Source organism: Leguminivora glycinivorella, chromosome 5 (assembly GCF_023078275.1).
Source record: "Leguminivora glycinivorella isolate SPB_JAAS2020 chromosome 5, LegGlyc_1.1, whole genome shotgun sequence".
In the NCBI taxonomy this organism is placed as follows: Eukaryota; Metazoa; Arthropoda; class Insecta; order Lepidoptera; family Tortricidae; genus Leguminivora; species Leguminivora glycinivorella.
Window position 1 is genome coordinate 7,443,875 of NC_062975.1, and position 17,218 is coordinate 7,461,092.

Sequence of the window (17,218 nt, forward strand, 5' to 3'; positions counted from 1 at the left end):
ATATCAACGAGATTCTTAAGACGGAAGACTACGTTTTAGTGAAAATTAAAATGTGTAAGTATCTCAGCATTGAGGCATGCTACAATGCCGCACAGTATCGTTCTCAGTAAAATCTCCTTACGAAAAACGTGCGTTTGAGAAGCCAACAACATGGCGTCTGTTTGTGATTCAGTGTTAACTTTGTTAATGTAGTAAATAAATCACTTTTTACTCCGCTGGTACCTACTGTTAACTGTACAAAAGTTATTTGGACTATAAGTTTTTGAGTTTTGCTGTCTTCTCATTAACATTGTTTCTCCAGATTAATTTTACTATAGGTAATTAAAACATGGTTTTCGTTAATGCATTCTTCATCTATGTATGCTCATACTCAACCAAAATCATTCTTAATATAGGCGTCTACTAACGATAACTCGAAAGCGCGCAGCGATTTCGTACAAAAATTCGCAGGTTGTCGCGAATTCGTTTTAGTTTTCGCTGAATATCTGAATAGAATAGAATAGAATAGAATATTTTTTTATTGCTTCGTAAGCACTTAACAACGACGATAATCAATATACTGCATATACAACGAAAAAAAAATTAACGACACAAAGTGTTTGATTGTTCAAGTAACCATACACTACAAATGATAGGATTAAAGGCTAACAGACAAAAATTTTGTGCGAAGGTACAGAATCTATGGTCGTTGCGCGCTCGCGGCGAAGTCAGCACTGTTGGTAACTGGCGAACTTGCGCGCGCTGGTCTTCCGATGATAAGGCCATAACTCGGTTTCGTAAAAAAATCAATCGGAAAGGCTCAAGGCACGGCGGCGGAGCGAACACAAACAGCAGATTTACTGAATTGATGGTATTTTACCTACTTACAATGTACCACATTTTTGGAAGATTCCAATGTCATTACCAAACCCAAGTCACCACCACTTGTTAACAACTCAAAGTCTAGCCTAAAATTGGCAAACATCCCTCCCAGACAGACCTCCAAACGCATACAAATCATAAAGTTTTCACAGGCAAATTCAAATTAACTCGCCTTCAGAAATAGCGTACGTTATTAGCCAACTTTGTAAACAAACCTTGCACACGAGAAACATTGGGATGCGCTTGCAATACAACATTACATTTAAACCCTGTGCAGTGATGTGTCTAAATGCATAGTGGATTAATTGAACTCAAAGTTAAAGAGTTGGTCAGTTGTAAGTTGTAAATGATGACACGTTGAAATTTCATCAACTTTAATGGAGTCTGACGTCAGGGTAAGTATAGAATGTGTTGTCCAGTGCACACTGTCGGCATGACCCGGTACGGCAAGGGTTCCTTCGGCATATTACACCGACAATACCGATATGCACGAACATCCTCAGTATATTTCTGAATGCCTTAATGGCATGCTTGAGGATTCCTCGGCAATAAATTTAAGCCATGTCGATAATAGGCGCATGCGTTTTAGTAGGAAAGCGTTGCACTAAAAAATAATATACAACATTTTTGTCGCCAAACTATGGTAATTGACAAATATGCAGTTAACAGCTCTAAAATTCGAGCTTCCATACCTTTTATATAAAATTACATATATCTCTTTAAACGTAGAATTACGAAGCGTTTTTTCCACAAGAGTAAATATTTATTTAAAAAAACACGCGGAGTTCATATATTCAAATCAAATAAAACAAGTAAGATCTCAAAAAGTGAGTCCAAAAAACACCCTCCCTAACTCCCTATTTATAATAGACTGGAAATCAAATGGCAATACACAAGTCGGCCATTTGTAGTAACGCATTTAAATTCGTGAACGCACATGGAAATGCCTAATCGACTGTGACGAAACAAAATGAAGGGTAAAACATGTTGAGAGTTTAAAGTTAAAATATAAATATACTACGTGTATAGAAGGACAAAAAATATATCGATTTGTTTGAATATGTAGGGATTTTTAGATGTCTTCTTACTATACTTAATTGTGATATCTTTTTGGAAAATGCATAGTAATTTATTTAAAAACAAACGAATCTATATTTTAATTCGATGAATTAATTCACACTATTATATCAGTTCAAAGAGATTCGGTCTAGTACCTTCATTATCAATTATCACATTTATCACTTTTGAATTCATCATTTAAGATTTATGCGGCCTAATATCCTAGCGACTGCGCCAACTCGAAGGCAGTGCATCTCGCTTGCATCATTGTTAGTACGAGGCAAATACATTGATAGTTTACGCAGAAACTAGAAAATATGTCAACCATCAAACAGCAATTTTAAAAATGTAGGCGCGAATGTTTACCTTCCTATAGAAGATTTTAACTCTGTGCCTTTTTCTAAGGACAAACTTGATTGACCGGCTAAGCAAATCTTACTACCTAATACTTGTCTATTTCTGTCATTAACAGTTCAGCACAAATCGCTTGAGGTTGCTGCAAGCGCTGTTAATTACAGCGCAGTGGGTTCGAAAGAGCTGTCAACCCCTAACAAAATATATCTATTTCGAAACTGATATCTGATTGACCCTAGTCATATGGAAAGTGAAAACACAACCTAAGATGAATAGCTGACACCGTACATTGCAGAAAACTACAAAGCATCTTATTATTATTTACAGTTCAGCACAAATCGCTTGAGGTCGCTGCAAGCGCTGTTAATTACAGCGCAGTGGGGGCCGAAGGGGCTGTCAACCCCTAACAAAAGATGGCACGCGTTTGTATCGATTGCGTGCACTAAGCCGGGTTTAACCTTTACAATGCACAGAGGATGGCAAACCATTATCCTTTAACAAATGTAGCCGTTACGCAAAAAAAGAAATATATATTTTAATTTGAAATAACTATTGCATCACAGGTGCCTACACTGCCTATACGCATCGTCGAGATAATAAATTTACGGCTGTTGTTGTCCTAAATAAATAAATCTATTGCAACAGGTGCCTACACTCTAATAAAATAAAATGACCAATCTAATAAACGACCAGCTTAAAAAAAATAACTATTGACAATATCTAATAAAACGATATAGATTTTTAAGATAGTTGAACTGTAGAACGAAATATATTAGACCTTTGACCTCTTGAGTAACTCTCAAAAACAACTTATATATTTATTGTACTCCCGCTGTTCTAAAGGTACATAGTTTTTTTATGTGACTATACTTGACCTAGACGAGGACACAATAATAATAGTCCACGAAGGCGAAGAACCCCTACATTTAAAATCTCATGGTATCAAAACGTCATAAGTCAAACCAGTTGTCACCCTTCGTGTTATTACCCATTTGAGTTTGGCACGTGTGTATTTCCGATTGTGACATTTGTGACGCAATAGTACATTCATCGGATATATCGAAGCTACCAGAGCACTCACAAATATCAGAACATGCACTGTAACGTCTTGATCTTGACATTAAAGGCGTGTTCGGATATTTGTGAGAGCGTTGACTGACAGGTCCGATATATTTGATTGACTACCGTACAAATATTGCTCAAGTGATAAGTGTTGGAGTTAAAAACAGTTTTATTGAGGATCCTGCTATTACAAGTGAATGGATCTGACAAAAATAACTTTTTCATCACACCCGCAGTTTAAATGTGCTATTGCACGCAGGCGGAGCGTGAGTTATAGAAAAATCGTTCTCCCAAGGGAATTTTTACATCTATTTACTTACATATTTTTTACATTGCGAGTGTGATGAAAACATTATGGATAACTCGGGAGTCGGGAGTATGAATAAAAAAAAATTACTATCGAGTCTTTAAATCGCTCCGGCAAGCCGTCGCGATTTAACTTACTCTCGATAGTAATACTCAACTTCCTCCCCTTGTTGCACAATGTACTATTGGACTAATTAAAAAAAATAAAATACTTATACGAAGTTCCACTTGTTCGTAAACTGCAATTTGCTAGTAATTTGATGGATAATTGGATATATAATAAATAATATTCCTTAATCTTTATAGTTTCTTATATAATTATGTAAATATGTTCATGTCAATAACGAAATTTTAAAAAACATTTATAAAAATTGATGGAACGCGTTCAAAAATTATTACAATATTTGGCAAGAATATTCATGAATAGGTCTTCCCTTTATTGTGAGTTCTTTATACATAGAAAATATCATACTTAAGCAAAGCAGTCAAAATGACAAGTTACAGTGTGAATCAGTGTACATATCGATTAACGCTATAATATGAAGTTTTAACTGCATTCGAATTGACCCAAGTTTTTAAAACCGTCTTCGGTCCAACAGTTTTAATCTTATCATTGCAGTAAACGACCAAAAGACTTAACACTTTAAAAGTTTGAAGACCAATCGTAACTTCAACTTTTTAAGCAGACAAAACGAACTAGTAACTAGTCACAAGTTTTATAGGTCTCCAACTTCAGATCCTAAACCTTTTTCAGTCTTTAAGAAACAGGCAAATTAAGTAGGTACAGGGAGAGTATTCTGCAAAATATCTACTTCGGAATGATAGCACGCTACGCCACTCAATTGCAGCCTTATGTGCGGTTCCCGGGACTTTTCACTGTGAACGGAATAATAGAAGGAATGTTCCTTCTGAAGGGAATCTGCCCCATGGAAGGAAAATTTCCCTCATAGGGTTTTTTTTTTTCAACTTTCCCCAATTACCGAGAACGGCACATCACTAAGCCCGCCGCGCCTTTATTTAAGTTCTATGATTCATCAGTTTCCATTATGGAGGAAATCTACCGAACATTTATCAAGGAACAAAATAACATCAATCGCGAGGCAGTCTTCGCTTTGGGCCATCAAACTGTCAAACTAAATTAAGATAATTATTCAGAGGAGACCGCTTGAGATAACCTTATACTTTAATGTTTAAAAATATAATTAACACAGGCGTATTATTAGGTTACAATGTTTGCACTACACACTACAGTACCGTAGTAGTCAATGAGCTTTCAAAAGGGCCTGGTTTTCGGATGAATCGGACTCATTTAATCGTAAAATGGAAAAACCCTTTTAAAAACCCACGCAATACAATATACTATACGCAGTACAATATACTTATGGTGATATGAACGTTGGATTCACACCAGATGCAAGAAGACAGTTTAAGGAACCGTAATAATATGAAACACTACATATAAACTGTCACTTTATGTGTATAAAATATTACGTGATCATTGTTACATCCAGATTGATCAAACTCAGACTTAAAAGTGATAACTATTGAAACCACACTCAAACGACACTCATAAGTGTAGGTAGCGTAGGTACTTACAGTACAGTACATACCGTGGCCACTTGGCCATTGAAATCAAATGTTGAAATTAGAATTTGTAGTTAATGTATTTGAAAGCAACATAACGACAAAGGTTTTAAATTAGAATTTGTAGTTATTGTATTTGAAAGCAACATAACGACAGAGGTACGATATAAACAATCAACATAGTTTTACGAGTAGGTACGAGTATTTCAAATGCGAAGCGAGATACTGTTTCTCCCGATTCTCGCCGCGATTACTTCGCTATCCCTTCTTGATTAATACAAATGACCTAAAGATATGAAAACGAGTACTGTATCTCCTAAAATAGATACTGTCGCGGTGCACTTTATGCTATTGTTGGCACGAGTCACCTGTCATTGTAAATTAAAGTACGTTTGAGACAAAGGGTCAAAGGTACGTAACAACAACAATCGGAACAATACAGATTACGCAGGTCCGGAGATGAGCTGATTGTCCAATTGCAAGGTCGTGGATAATGCGGTGTAGGCGGCTATGACGGACATTCAACCATATAGACGCCACATGTGTCAACAGTTTTATGAAAAATATGAAAAATAAGGGTTCTTGGGGGAAAACTCGCATGCCAATAGTAAATATTAAGGTGCTGGTGAATAATAGGAAAATGCAGACACTAAATACGGTTAGTGGTTTCTATTTTATGTCGAATCGATTTTTGTTTGATCGATTAATTGAAGCCGTTAAAATAAGGTCCAAAGACGTATCTATTTAGAAAATTGAGCTATTTCCGATAGTTTGGTCTAAAAGTTTCGAAAGAGAGCTGGCTGTTTATGATCAGTAGATTTTCAGTTCACCTGTAGAATTTAATTTACCTACCGCTATTTTACAAGAGATTAATTATGTTCTGAGAAACGGGCGGTGGTACAGAAAGTAGTGTAGACTACACTACATTTTTGTCGGAGGTGTGAGCGGACAACACTGTAAATATAGGCACAGTAGGCAGAAGAGGGTGTTATAGCACAGAATATATAATAGTACAAGTACAGAAGGCGCACTCCTTTGATGTGTACAAAATGCCGCTATTCTAAATTCTTACCTACAGTAACAAACGGCTCGCACTCGAGCAGCCGACATTGAATTCTATTGCGCCGCACGAAGGTCGTCACTCGTCACCACTGAATGGGCCGCGAACTCGCAGCCGCTGGCATGTACTTGTAGCGCGGCGATAGAATCGCGGAGTGAGCCGCCCCTGATGGTTATAGTAATGATGTGTGGTCTACTTTAATATCGTCTGTGTCCCCGACCTCTATATAAAGTTGTCAGAGGTAAACAGAGATGCAGTGTCAAACATGGCTGTTCTGAAACTAGTGTTGTTGGTGGTGGTGGTGGCGGCGTGGTGTGAGGCAGCTTCGATGGCGCCGAGCGATCGTGAGTGTACTCATGTTATTAGCTTATTTATTACTTAGTACAAAATTAGGCATATCATATACGTTAAACATATGTCCAACATATCTTATGTTTTACAAAGACGGGTGTCTTCTGTCACAGATCCCACTTGCGGTCAAGAAAATTATCCCATTTGATTCTCAACCTGTTTTTATAGCCATCACCTACGTACCTAATGTAAAGGATTGCGTCAAAGATCATGTGCCAGTCTATTTTGAGCGTAATTCAATATACCCAGGATTAAATGAATAGGTATCTACTCGATACCAATTTACCAATACTAAGCATCTAATGTTAAGGTAAGTCTGGGTGGTCCCAAAGGAATCCGACCATTTTCTTGCCGCTATCTAATTCAACCGAGATATACCACAATAATGATTCTACAACTTACACCTAAGTACAGTGTGTAAGGATGTATATTTAGGCTGATTTTGAATTCTATTCCCACTTAACTTTTATTCAAGTTAAGAACACCAACTCGACAATGAATCAATCAGCCCAATAAGCCCATCGCGATCCCAACTCAAAACTTCTTACGATCAGGTCAAAGTACTTGCTTAGATCGATGCTCAAACGCCGCAGAGGCAATAAATAAACCCGGGAATTTCCACGTGAAACAGACGAGTTTTCCAGAAACTTTGTTCCAATTTCGTGTCAAGTTTTCAGCAGAGATGGAAAAACATTCGCCTTCTATTTCGGAGCAGACAATCACGGGTGGCAATATTTTGTCATCCAATTTTATTTACAAGCGTTGAGCCCGCATTTGTGGTCTGCAGAAATGACGGTCCGGCTATTTATATATAATGGATGGCAGAAATATTTTGTTGACGTTAAATTACATATGATACCACGTTATTACGTGATTTTAGATATTAAAATACGAGGCTACAAAATTAATGGCTAACTAACAACGCTTCAAGTAAACCTCTGCGCAAGTACGGACATCATTTACCTATTTAAATTAAAGTGATCACCGATCACAAAGAAGGCATCGGAATCAATTTATCTTCTGCATTATTTTATAGATTCTGGACTTGATAGTTCGTAATGTACTAATTATACGGCGCCGGCGGCGGACACCGCGTAATGTAACTAGGACTCAGCAATCCTCGCTCAGACTAATTCGTACATCAAATGACTGGCGATGAATGGTATGGTGCCTAATGTTCAGTGTTCTTTGATTACCTACAGGCAACTTTTTCCCACCAACGAGGCTATATATAATTATGGCAGTCTTTCCTTAAACTCGCGGGATGCATTATTTTAATATCTAATGTGTGACGTCAACCATTTACAAAAATTTTACACTGACAATATTGTCCTAAAATGTCTCGTTATTTGAAGCCATATATCTGGTTCTGGCAGAAATAAGTAGTTCGGGTTTCACAGAGGCACGATTCGCGTTGCACATGGGCATGGTACACGTTGCATACAATAATAAAATGTTGTTGTACCGACGCAGTGAGCAACTGGGCCATAATAGCGCTTTTTTCGTACCTGCTAGCTTCCTACTCTACAGATAGAATGACACATACCCTATCTGAATGGTACGAAAGTTGTTTTTCTCTAAATTCTTTTTCCTCGTAGTGTAACTAGAGCATCTATTTTTTCAGGCAGTAAAGCTTTATTTTTAACTCGTAAACCGACAGTTCTTCCGCGTACAGCTCACACAGCGAAAAGGGTTGTTCTCGCCCGGGGCGACCGGGGAACTTGAAAAAACCCCAACGCCCCGTGCGGGCATAACGCGAAATAAATTGCCTCGCCGTGGACCCAGCAAGTTTTACTAGGCAAAACCTCGCCGTAATGCGAAATGTTGTTAAACATCAAGAAATACCGGCGTCGTACCCCCAACCCTCGAATTCATTTAAAACAAACCCAAACAAACTGGCATAAAAGCAGCAGTAAAAAGCGAAAGGAGAGACGTTGAGAAATACGCGCTGGTCTGTCCACAGTGCACAGGAGGAACCAGTTTAGGTGAGCCACGCTCCTGATGGTCATATAATTGGTTCCACTGATGTCGATTCGTTTTTTGCCGTGCCACTTAAAATGTAAAGTCGTCTTTTAAATGGAGCCCTGGCGCGTCCGGTCGCGCATTCTCTTGTAATTATTGGTTTGGAATAAAAGGTAATTTGTACCTCGTGTAATAGCAGAGTATTTGGCTTTGAGGAGCCGGTGTTATCTGAGGCGGAGAAAGTACTGCAGAATGGAATGAGTTCAGTTACATTTTGTTTTCATTGCACTGACATCTGACCTTACTTTTGGCACCTACTTAATGCTCACGCGCTCAAATCAATGAAGCTTTTCAAAGCAAGACTTCAATGTAAATCAGGTTACAACGGTGTAACGAAAACGTGCATAGATATCTGTTCTAAATTATAGATATTTACAACTACAAGAGCAATTTTATTATCATTGACCTGAGTGAGTATGCCGCCTTTGAATTATGTGAGTTTTTATATTGATTTAACGAATTGCACTCATAATATTAGAAATAAACGGGGATGAGGGGCATGGAATTTCTTCTTCGTGGAATAAGAACTCACCCACTGATATCGTAAGTGTTGTGTGTAGGCAAAGTGACAACCCTAGCGCAAAAGAGAATAATCAAGAGCATGTGCGGGTAGTTCGAAAAACTCGCGCGGTTAGAAGATGTTGATGCAATTCTCGCCAGTCTACCCGTGACCACGAACATAATGTGATGTTCGAAACTTCGGGCCAAATATAAATGTGAGTGTTTACGCGATTAAGTCCAGTTTAGTTCTAAAATTATGTGAGATTTTCACTTTATGTATCGGTCTTGGTAAGGTTTCTTTGCTCTATAAAAAATATAAAAATAGTGAATATGACCACATCGCATCAGTTAGGCGTCAGACATCAGCAGTAGGGATACTAATTAAGTGTGAGAAGGGTCGAGGCGTTGTTTAAAACGTTCGCCTAAAACATTTTACCTGCTCTCGGGGACCATTTCATAAAAAAATAATTGCTACGAGCTAGATGAGTTCGCCGATAAACAGAAAAAACAAATTACGGTTATCGTTCTAAAGCGGGGTTATAGTTGATTTATGTTAGCTAAATAATATTTCATTTCGTTTTAATTTTTAAGTATTTTTGTTTTCCATAATCTTTTTCTAATTATTATTACGGACTGATCGGCGATTGACCCTAGTCACACCAGATGGAAAAAGAAGACAGAACTAATCGATCCGAAACCTAAAAATCCAAAACAACGTTATCAATCTTAAGGTTAAAGGATAATCAAATTCAAGATTAGATAAGCTAATACTTACTTGGACATAACTAGGTACATACAATCACTGTCTATAATTAATGCTAGATTGTATGGTTATAATTGTGTACAGATTTCGAGCATTTCGCTTAACCGTATCCAAATTAAACCTTAAACTAATGAACAAACCCATTTAACGACTAAAGTCAGAAATAAACTGTCTCATTCGAGGACCTCTAACTCTGAACAATTTGAAACTAGCTAACTAGTTAGACACATTGGTTTCAACCTCATCTATATTCATAAAGGTGCCTGCCGACTTTGACTGACACTCGCCGAGACTAATTACTGCTAGGCTTAGAGCGTACAGTAGGTAATGGAGGAGCTTTAGGACAAGTTAGGACCTAACATACTCATCTGTCAAAAACACAATGACACTGTGCAAAAAATCATAAAGGTATCCACTGACTATCAGTTCGCCGGACTGCAAGTACCGCAACGGCTGTCAGTTCTTTGGCGCTATCAGGTATTTTTTACTTCTAAATGCGTTTTCAGATTATCCGATCCGATATCGGATGTAGGACCGATATCCTATACATTAAGGATGCCATCTTTGATTTATCCCTTTGAAATCCTTCCGAAATCCGATATCGGATCGGATAATGTGAAAACGCGCTAACTGTCAGGCAATAGCCGTCCGAGTCAGTGGGCGCTTGGTGCTATGCGCATATGTGTGCGTCAAAAGGAGAATATATTTTTATTCAAATGTGATGAGTGTGCTACAGTCCTACAGTTGTGCGACTAATCTGTTTTCGATAGTGTGTTTAATCTTTTCTAAGAGTTACTTAATCTTTATCACCCAATACTCGTATTCTGGAGACTTTTTTGCACGAAGTACTAACATACGTCACAAGTCACAAAAGGCTTCTCCAGTTGTTGTATGCTCTAAGACTAGACCTCTTTAGTACTTTAACTCGGATTAACCGCTTGGGAGCCTGGTTTCGGGAGATTAGCTGAAGTACGCCATTAGTTAGGTGTGTCAGGGGGTTACTCAGTGCTTAGTGCTTATAGGTACTGAAATACATGCTTACAGCCCGTGAAATTTTAAAATGGCTTCGGTTTTCGGGTGAATCCGCGCGTAATCCGGTACGTTATCGTGAAATGGACCTGACATATCATATCTTACAGATTTACCTGTAGTCTGAAAGGCCTTTCTGAAAGCTCACGCACTGTAATAATTAGAAAGTCTTGTATTAAACATCTAATATTTAGGGCCGGTTGCATCAAACCGTCTGTCACCGTTAAAGCGTTTTCGTTAAATTTTATTGCATAGGAAGTTCCATAGACGTCTGCTGCGTGACGATGATGTCTGTCAGATGTGGTTGATGCAACTAGCCCTAAGTGCCAGATTCTTACTTACCTACTGTGGTGCAGAGTCAAAAAGTACGAGGCTGACAAATTCCACATTACCTGAAAAACAAAAAACAATTTCAAAATTAGTAATCAATCAATATCGTGCTGAACTTTTCGTTAAATGGTTTTGCTTTCCATACAATTACAGCTAATAAACCACTATTATTAAAGTATGGAAAACAAGCCACCGTCAATATATTACGTAAACTAAACTAGGGATTTGTTTATGCAAATCTACGCCTATTTGTTAACTAAATGACAGAGTATTGCAATCTCAACCAAAATCTTGATAACCAATATCCCAATACGGTCTCCTCATTGATATTCCACAAGCGTATCCATTTAAGTATGACCTTTCATTTCTCAGAGTAAATACGCACAGAGGGACCATATAATTACAATCAGCTTTCATTAAGGGACCCTTAATTCGGATTCAGGTCTATTTAGTGTCATTCTGAGATAACTGAATCTGTTGGTAAACCTAGGCTGAATAAATTATGGTCTAGCTCCTAATTTATATGTGGCGTTCCAAGTCTGAAGGGTCATTTGTAGAATAAGAACAACTTTATTCGAATTGCAACGAAATTCGGATGAGAAGCACCTTATTATGAAGCATAAAGAGTATAAGGGTTATGACATGGAAACCCACATTAAACGTCTATCTAACTTAAATGAGTACATACTAACATTTGGCTGTAAATCCTATTTTATATAAAGTCTATCTGAATTAAACTAAGCACTTATTTTGACCTAAAATTGACTGGACTCTATTAACAAAATAGTTCCAAATTAAACTAATTTTAGTATCAAACATATTCAGTGTTCACATCACTGACCCGTCAAATTAAAGCTTAAAACTGTAAGTCTAAGTTAGAACGGGTCTAATTTAGGTCAGATTTCACGAGAGATCAGACGGGAGCTGCTGCGGTTCTCTGAGAGGGTCAAGCTGATTCAGTGTAACACAATTTGATGATCCGACGATGATACGACTTGAGTCGTTTTGTATTATAAAACATCTTATCCGCATCAATAAGCATCGGTTGCGCAAACTGTCTGTCACCGAATTTAAAATTTGCAAAATTTTTTGGATGAGAATTTCCTTCTGCTGCGTGACGTTGATGTATCTGTTGACTGTTTTTGATGCCATTGCCACTGGCTCTAAGTGCCACCGAAATGGGTCACACACTTAGGTACAGTCAGCTGCTGAGAAAAGTATAACCCTCTATATATAAATTTGTATGTAAGGGCCGGGATATCCTTTTCTCTGCAGCTGACTGTACCAACTGCGTACTCACGGTCAAGGTCATATCAAAACACAATACCAATTTGTTAAATAGGAGTCGGCCGACGGGATTCAGAGAATGTAGGCCTTGTACGGATACTTCACAAATTAAGGGCATTAAGTTAGGGCCAGCCTTGGGCGGGGTAGAATAATTGAGTATTGCGGCTTAGAACAACGCTGAGCAGTTGACATTTTGATTTATTGAGTTAATTTTAGGGTGAAATTGTTCATCTTGTACATGGTGAAATTGGTGATTAGTATACTGAAGAGGGAGACAATGTCTCATGTTGGGCAAATTTCAGTTACTGACAATTATGTTATTGGAATTACTATGTATTTAATTTTGTTTCTTAAACATTAATCATACCCAAACCCATTATCAAACTTCATATTTGTTGAAAGTTAAAATATGAAACAATTATGAAAGCGGAACAAAGTTAGTAACATACATTGGCACTTCAACGACTTCAAACAAAAGTATCAGACACACTTAAAACGACCAAAAATTCCCGAACCTCAAACAATTCAAACTGCTGGAAAGGGTCGACTATCCGCTTAGAATCAAATATCTTCACACGCCAACAATTTTAATACCACCTACAGCTATAAATTTTACAAAATTTAATCCCTTTATCGCGCCCGTGCCTTTTGTTGGGTCCGACCGAATAGGTTTAGGATTAGACCCTGAAAGGGCTGTTTTGGAGATTTTCGCTGGCCGGAGCTTAGCTAAGCTTAGCATGCCATGTAACATGTCACATATATTCTATTAATTTCTATAAGTTTCTAAAGGAACTTCAAACCGTGCGAGAACTCGCACCTAGCCTTCTTCCCGGCCTAGCGCCAGGGTCCGATTTCCTGCTGTGTTCTCCACTTTGCCCGGTCTTCGGCAGCCTGAGGTGTGAGATTCAATGATTAGGAAAGAGAAGACGTTTTTTTAAACGCGTACTTATTAGGTCCAATTACATGTTTTTTCCACTGTTTTCTAATCTGAATAAAAACGCGATACCATTTTATTATACCGTTAAACAGATCCCCAGCCTGTGGCTGTATACCAAAGCTATGTGGCATGGCATATGACGGCATATTCGAGGTTGAAACGGTTGAATTGCGAGCGCGAGCCACTGAACATGTAATTGTGTTTGCTCGTTCTGTCAATACGTTAGGCTGTATCTGTGACACAGTATAAACCAGTAACAACTCTTCTAACAAATGTACGCCGCGCGGTGTACACACAAGCGCATCGTGTACGCACACAACACATGCAAGCGGATTTGGATGAATGCTGGTGAGAATAATATGTACTTTTTTTGTGTTTTCTGACTGAGATGATGTGGTATTGTTATACTAATGCTTATAGTTAATAGTATTAGATAAGTCGAGTAACATTTATAGTAATTTTGTTCAACCACGTGCTTTCGAACACAGTAGCTATGTACCTTTCGCGCGCCGTTGCCGGAGAGTAACTACTGAGTCGTCTTTATACTGTGTCTGTGAGCCACGGTGTGTGTCTGTGAGCCGCGGTGTGTCTGTGTACGCAGAAATTAATTTAAATCTGACAACGATACGAGGATTTATTGGTGTTAGTTTAACAAGTTTGCTTTGAACACATGTTGTTTATGAACTTGGTAGCTAACAATCTTGATGCGAGGAACTTCAATTCTAGTTTTGGCATATCTGGAAGATTTATTAGGGAAATTCAGCAGACAAAAGTGATTGTTGGCTGGCACTCACTAGCTATTTTACCATTTACCAATTTAGATAAATATTTACAACACTATCAATAATAAAAAGAGTGTTTGCAGTACCTACACAGGTAAGGTCAGTGCGGGCAAGACCGGCATAGTTTATTTGAAATAAAGTTTGAGTGGATAAAACTCTATAATTAATGTAGTCTGGCGTAATGCGCATGGTGCTATGGGATAGCAAATATTATATTTTACAAAGCTTTTACAACATTTTTGGTGACTTAAGGCACTTTTAAGTGATAAAAATCACATTTTTTAAGGCTCGGCGGGTTGACCGTCCTCCCGCGATGAGTACGGAAAGACCGTCTAGTGCTTGTTGTCGCGTAATTTCATATGAGACTAGGTTCCAAAATCATGATCATTGTTATTTTACGTAATAACAGGGCAGAATGTGCTAGATAAAGGCAAGACCGGCATATGTCCCGTAGATGGGGTTCATAACCTTTTCTTTTCAAGTCCAGATATTGCATAATACTGTTTTTCCAACGAACACATGCGAATCCAATTTAGTCACGATAATTGACCCATGACACACTGACCCATAATCCGTTGACCCATGACAACTTTTATGTCAAAGTGACAGTCTGCAATGTCAGATTTCAAATTGGTCATTAATTTTGAAGTCAGCACCCCCAAAAACCTATTTGACGACACCCATGACGACTTTTGTGTCAAGCACAGAACTTAATTTAGATAGAAGAAACAAATTCATATATTTGTATAGGGGCCGAGCGTGTCAAATTTTGTACTGAAGTTGATTCTTGCCTGTAATTTTAAATATGTCTCAGGCTCTTGATGGTTATAATTTTTGTGTTGTTGCAATTGAATATCACGTAACGAGGCATTTTTTATATTTTGGTTGACTTCAACTTACAAAAATTGACGCCCGAAAGCTGCAAGCTGCGAGTAAAGACGGACAACTCGGTGGATTTCACTGAGTTCATTTGACACGCTAAGTAGATACGTTTGCTTGATCTATGGTATATATGACATCTGTGGTGTCAAGTGACAGTCATCAATATCAGATTCCAGATTGGTTATTAATTTTAGAATCAGCACCCCCGAGAACCTATTTGACCACACCCATGGCCACTTTTATGTCAAAGTGACAGTCAGCAATGTCAATTAACGGTCGGGTAGCCGTAAAATAGTCGGTCAAAACCGTTTTAAAGGGTACCCATACGGTCCCTGTTGGGTAATGCTGATTATAAAAATAATGACCAATTTGAAACCCTACTCTTTTTGGAAATATTTGTCGTCGCATGTTGTACAATTTTTTTTTTTACTTAATGCTTTCGAATGATTTTAGTAACACCATACGAATCATTATGAAAACTGTATTTCGAAGTTAAAATCAAAAACGGTACAACTATCACAAGCCAAAAACGTACTTATATATTGATATTGTTTACACTCGACTTATTTCCAATGAAACCTAAAAAAGGTTGGCAACTCCTTGTTTATCATATGCCGGTCTTGCCTTTCTCTTTTATGCCGGACTTTCTGAGTAGGCACAATTTCTAAGTTACATATTTCAGAACATAATACTAGAAATTGAGCGCGTTTTCAGTAGATTAATAGTACTAGTCAGAAAGAACGGTTATTAAATGACTACGTTACATACATGATATACAAATATTCCGACTACTTCTATTTTATTTTAATTTTTTGCGGAACCATGTTGAACTCGATGTTCGAGTTCGAAACACGAATCAAGTTTATTGTTAACTAGTGTTCGTCCTAGGGATATGTATGGAAGACCAATGGATTAAGGATGAAAAACTGCTATACCTCCGGAGGTGTGAGAGGCGTAGATATATAAACACAAAAGTTATAGTCAATAGACGGTCTTTCCGGGTAGACGGTCTTCCCCACACTGACCTTAGATGTAGATATATACAAAGATGAAGATTTTTTTTGTTAGTGGTAGACGATAAAACACTGTTTTATTCACTTCACGAGCAGTTGGGTTCTATTTTCATTCGGACATGCAAACTCTTGAAGAAGTTTAAAGCCTCCGTTCTAAAGTTCTTTCACTTCAGCTTTACCGCTCTCCAAACTTGGCTTTAGCTGTATATAAAGTTAGTCGTTGTATTTCAAGAAATTCCAGACTTTTAAAATATTATTAAAATATGAAATAGGTACGAGTAGGTATTAAGTATATTAACCATCATATTTATTGGAATCGGCTTTGTGTGAAACTCCTTTCAGTGTCACATGATTCATGTATTCCTTAATTAAAACCGGCCAAGTGCGAGTCGGGCTCGCGCACAAAGGGTTCCGTAGCAGCAAATATAATAAACTTATTATGTCAATTATCTCAAAAACTATAAGAGATACTTTGATCAAACCAAAAATCGTTGAAAGAGTTAATTAGCATGCATCACCTCTATTTTTTTTAGAATTTTATACCCCGTAGTTATAAAAATAGAGGGGGGGGGACATACTTTTTACGACTTTGAGAGCTGATATCTCAAAAACCGTTCACTTTAAGAAAAATGTTTTTTAGAAAACTTTATATCATTTTAAAAGACCTTTCCATTGATACCCCACACGGGTATGTACATCGAAAAAAAATTTTCATCCCTCAGTTACATGTATGGGGGCCCCACCCCAATTCTTTTTTTTTACTATTTAGTGTCATAATTTTGTAGCGGTTCATACAACACATATTCCCATCAAATTTCATCACTGTAGTACTTATAGTTTCCGAGTAAATCGGCTGTGACAGACGGACAGACGGACAGACGGACAGACGGACAGACGGACATGACGAAACTATAAGGGTTCCGTTTTTGCCATTTTGGCTACGGAACCCTAAAAATTTTCATTAACATGCTCTGCTTTGACACGCTTAATATGACGAAGATTATAACTAACATAAATGGCCCATTTTTTCAAAGT

General features: G+C 37.8%; 1 protein-coding gene across 1 annotated transcript in view; it reads left to right on the forward strand.

Moving 5' to 3' along the window:
- The first annotated feature begins 6,518 nt into the window (after positions 1 to 6,518).
- LOC125226145 (calcyphosin-like protein) overlaps positions 6,519 to 17,218 on the forward strand; it is an 83,621-nt gene continuing 72,921 nt past the window's right edge. Inside the window, exon 1 of the mRNA XM_048130039.1 lies at positions 6,519 to 6,630. Coding sequence (XP_047985996.1) covers positions 6,552 to 6,630 — 79 coding nt within the window. The 5' untranslated portion in view covers positions 6,519 to 6,551. The remainder of the gene's footprint in view (positions 6,631 to 17,218) is intronic.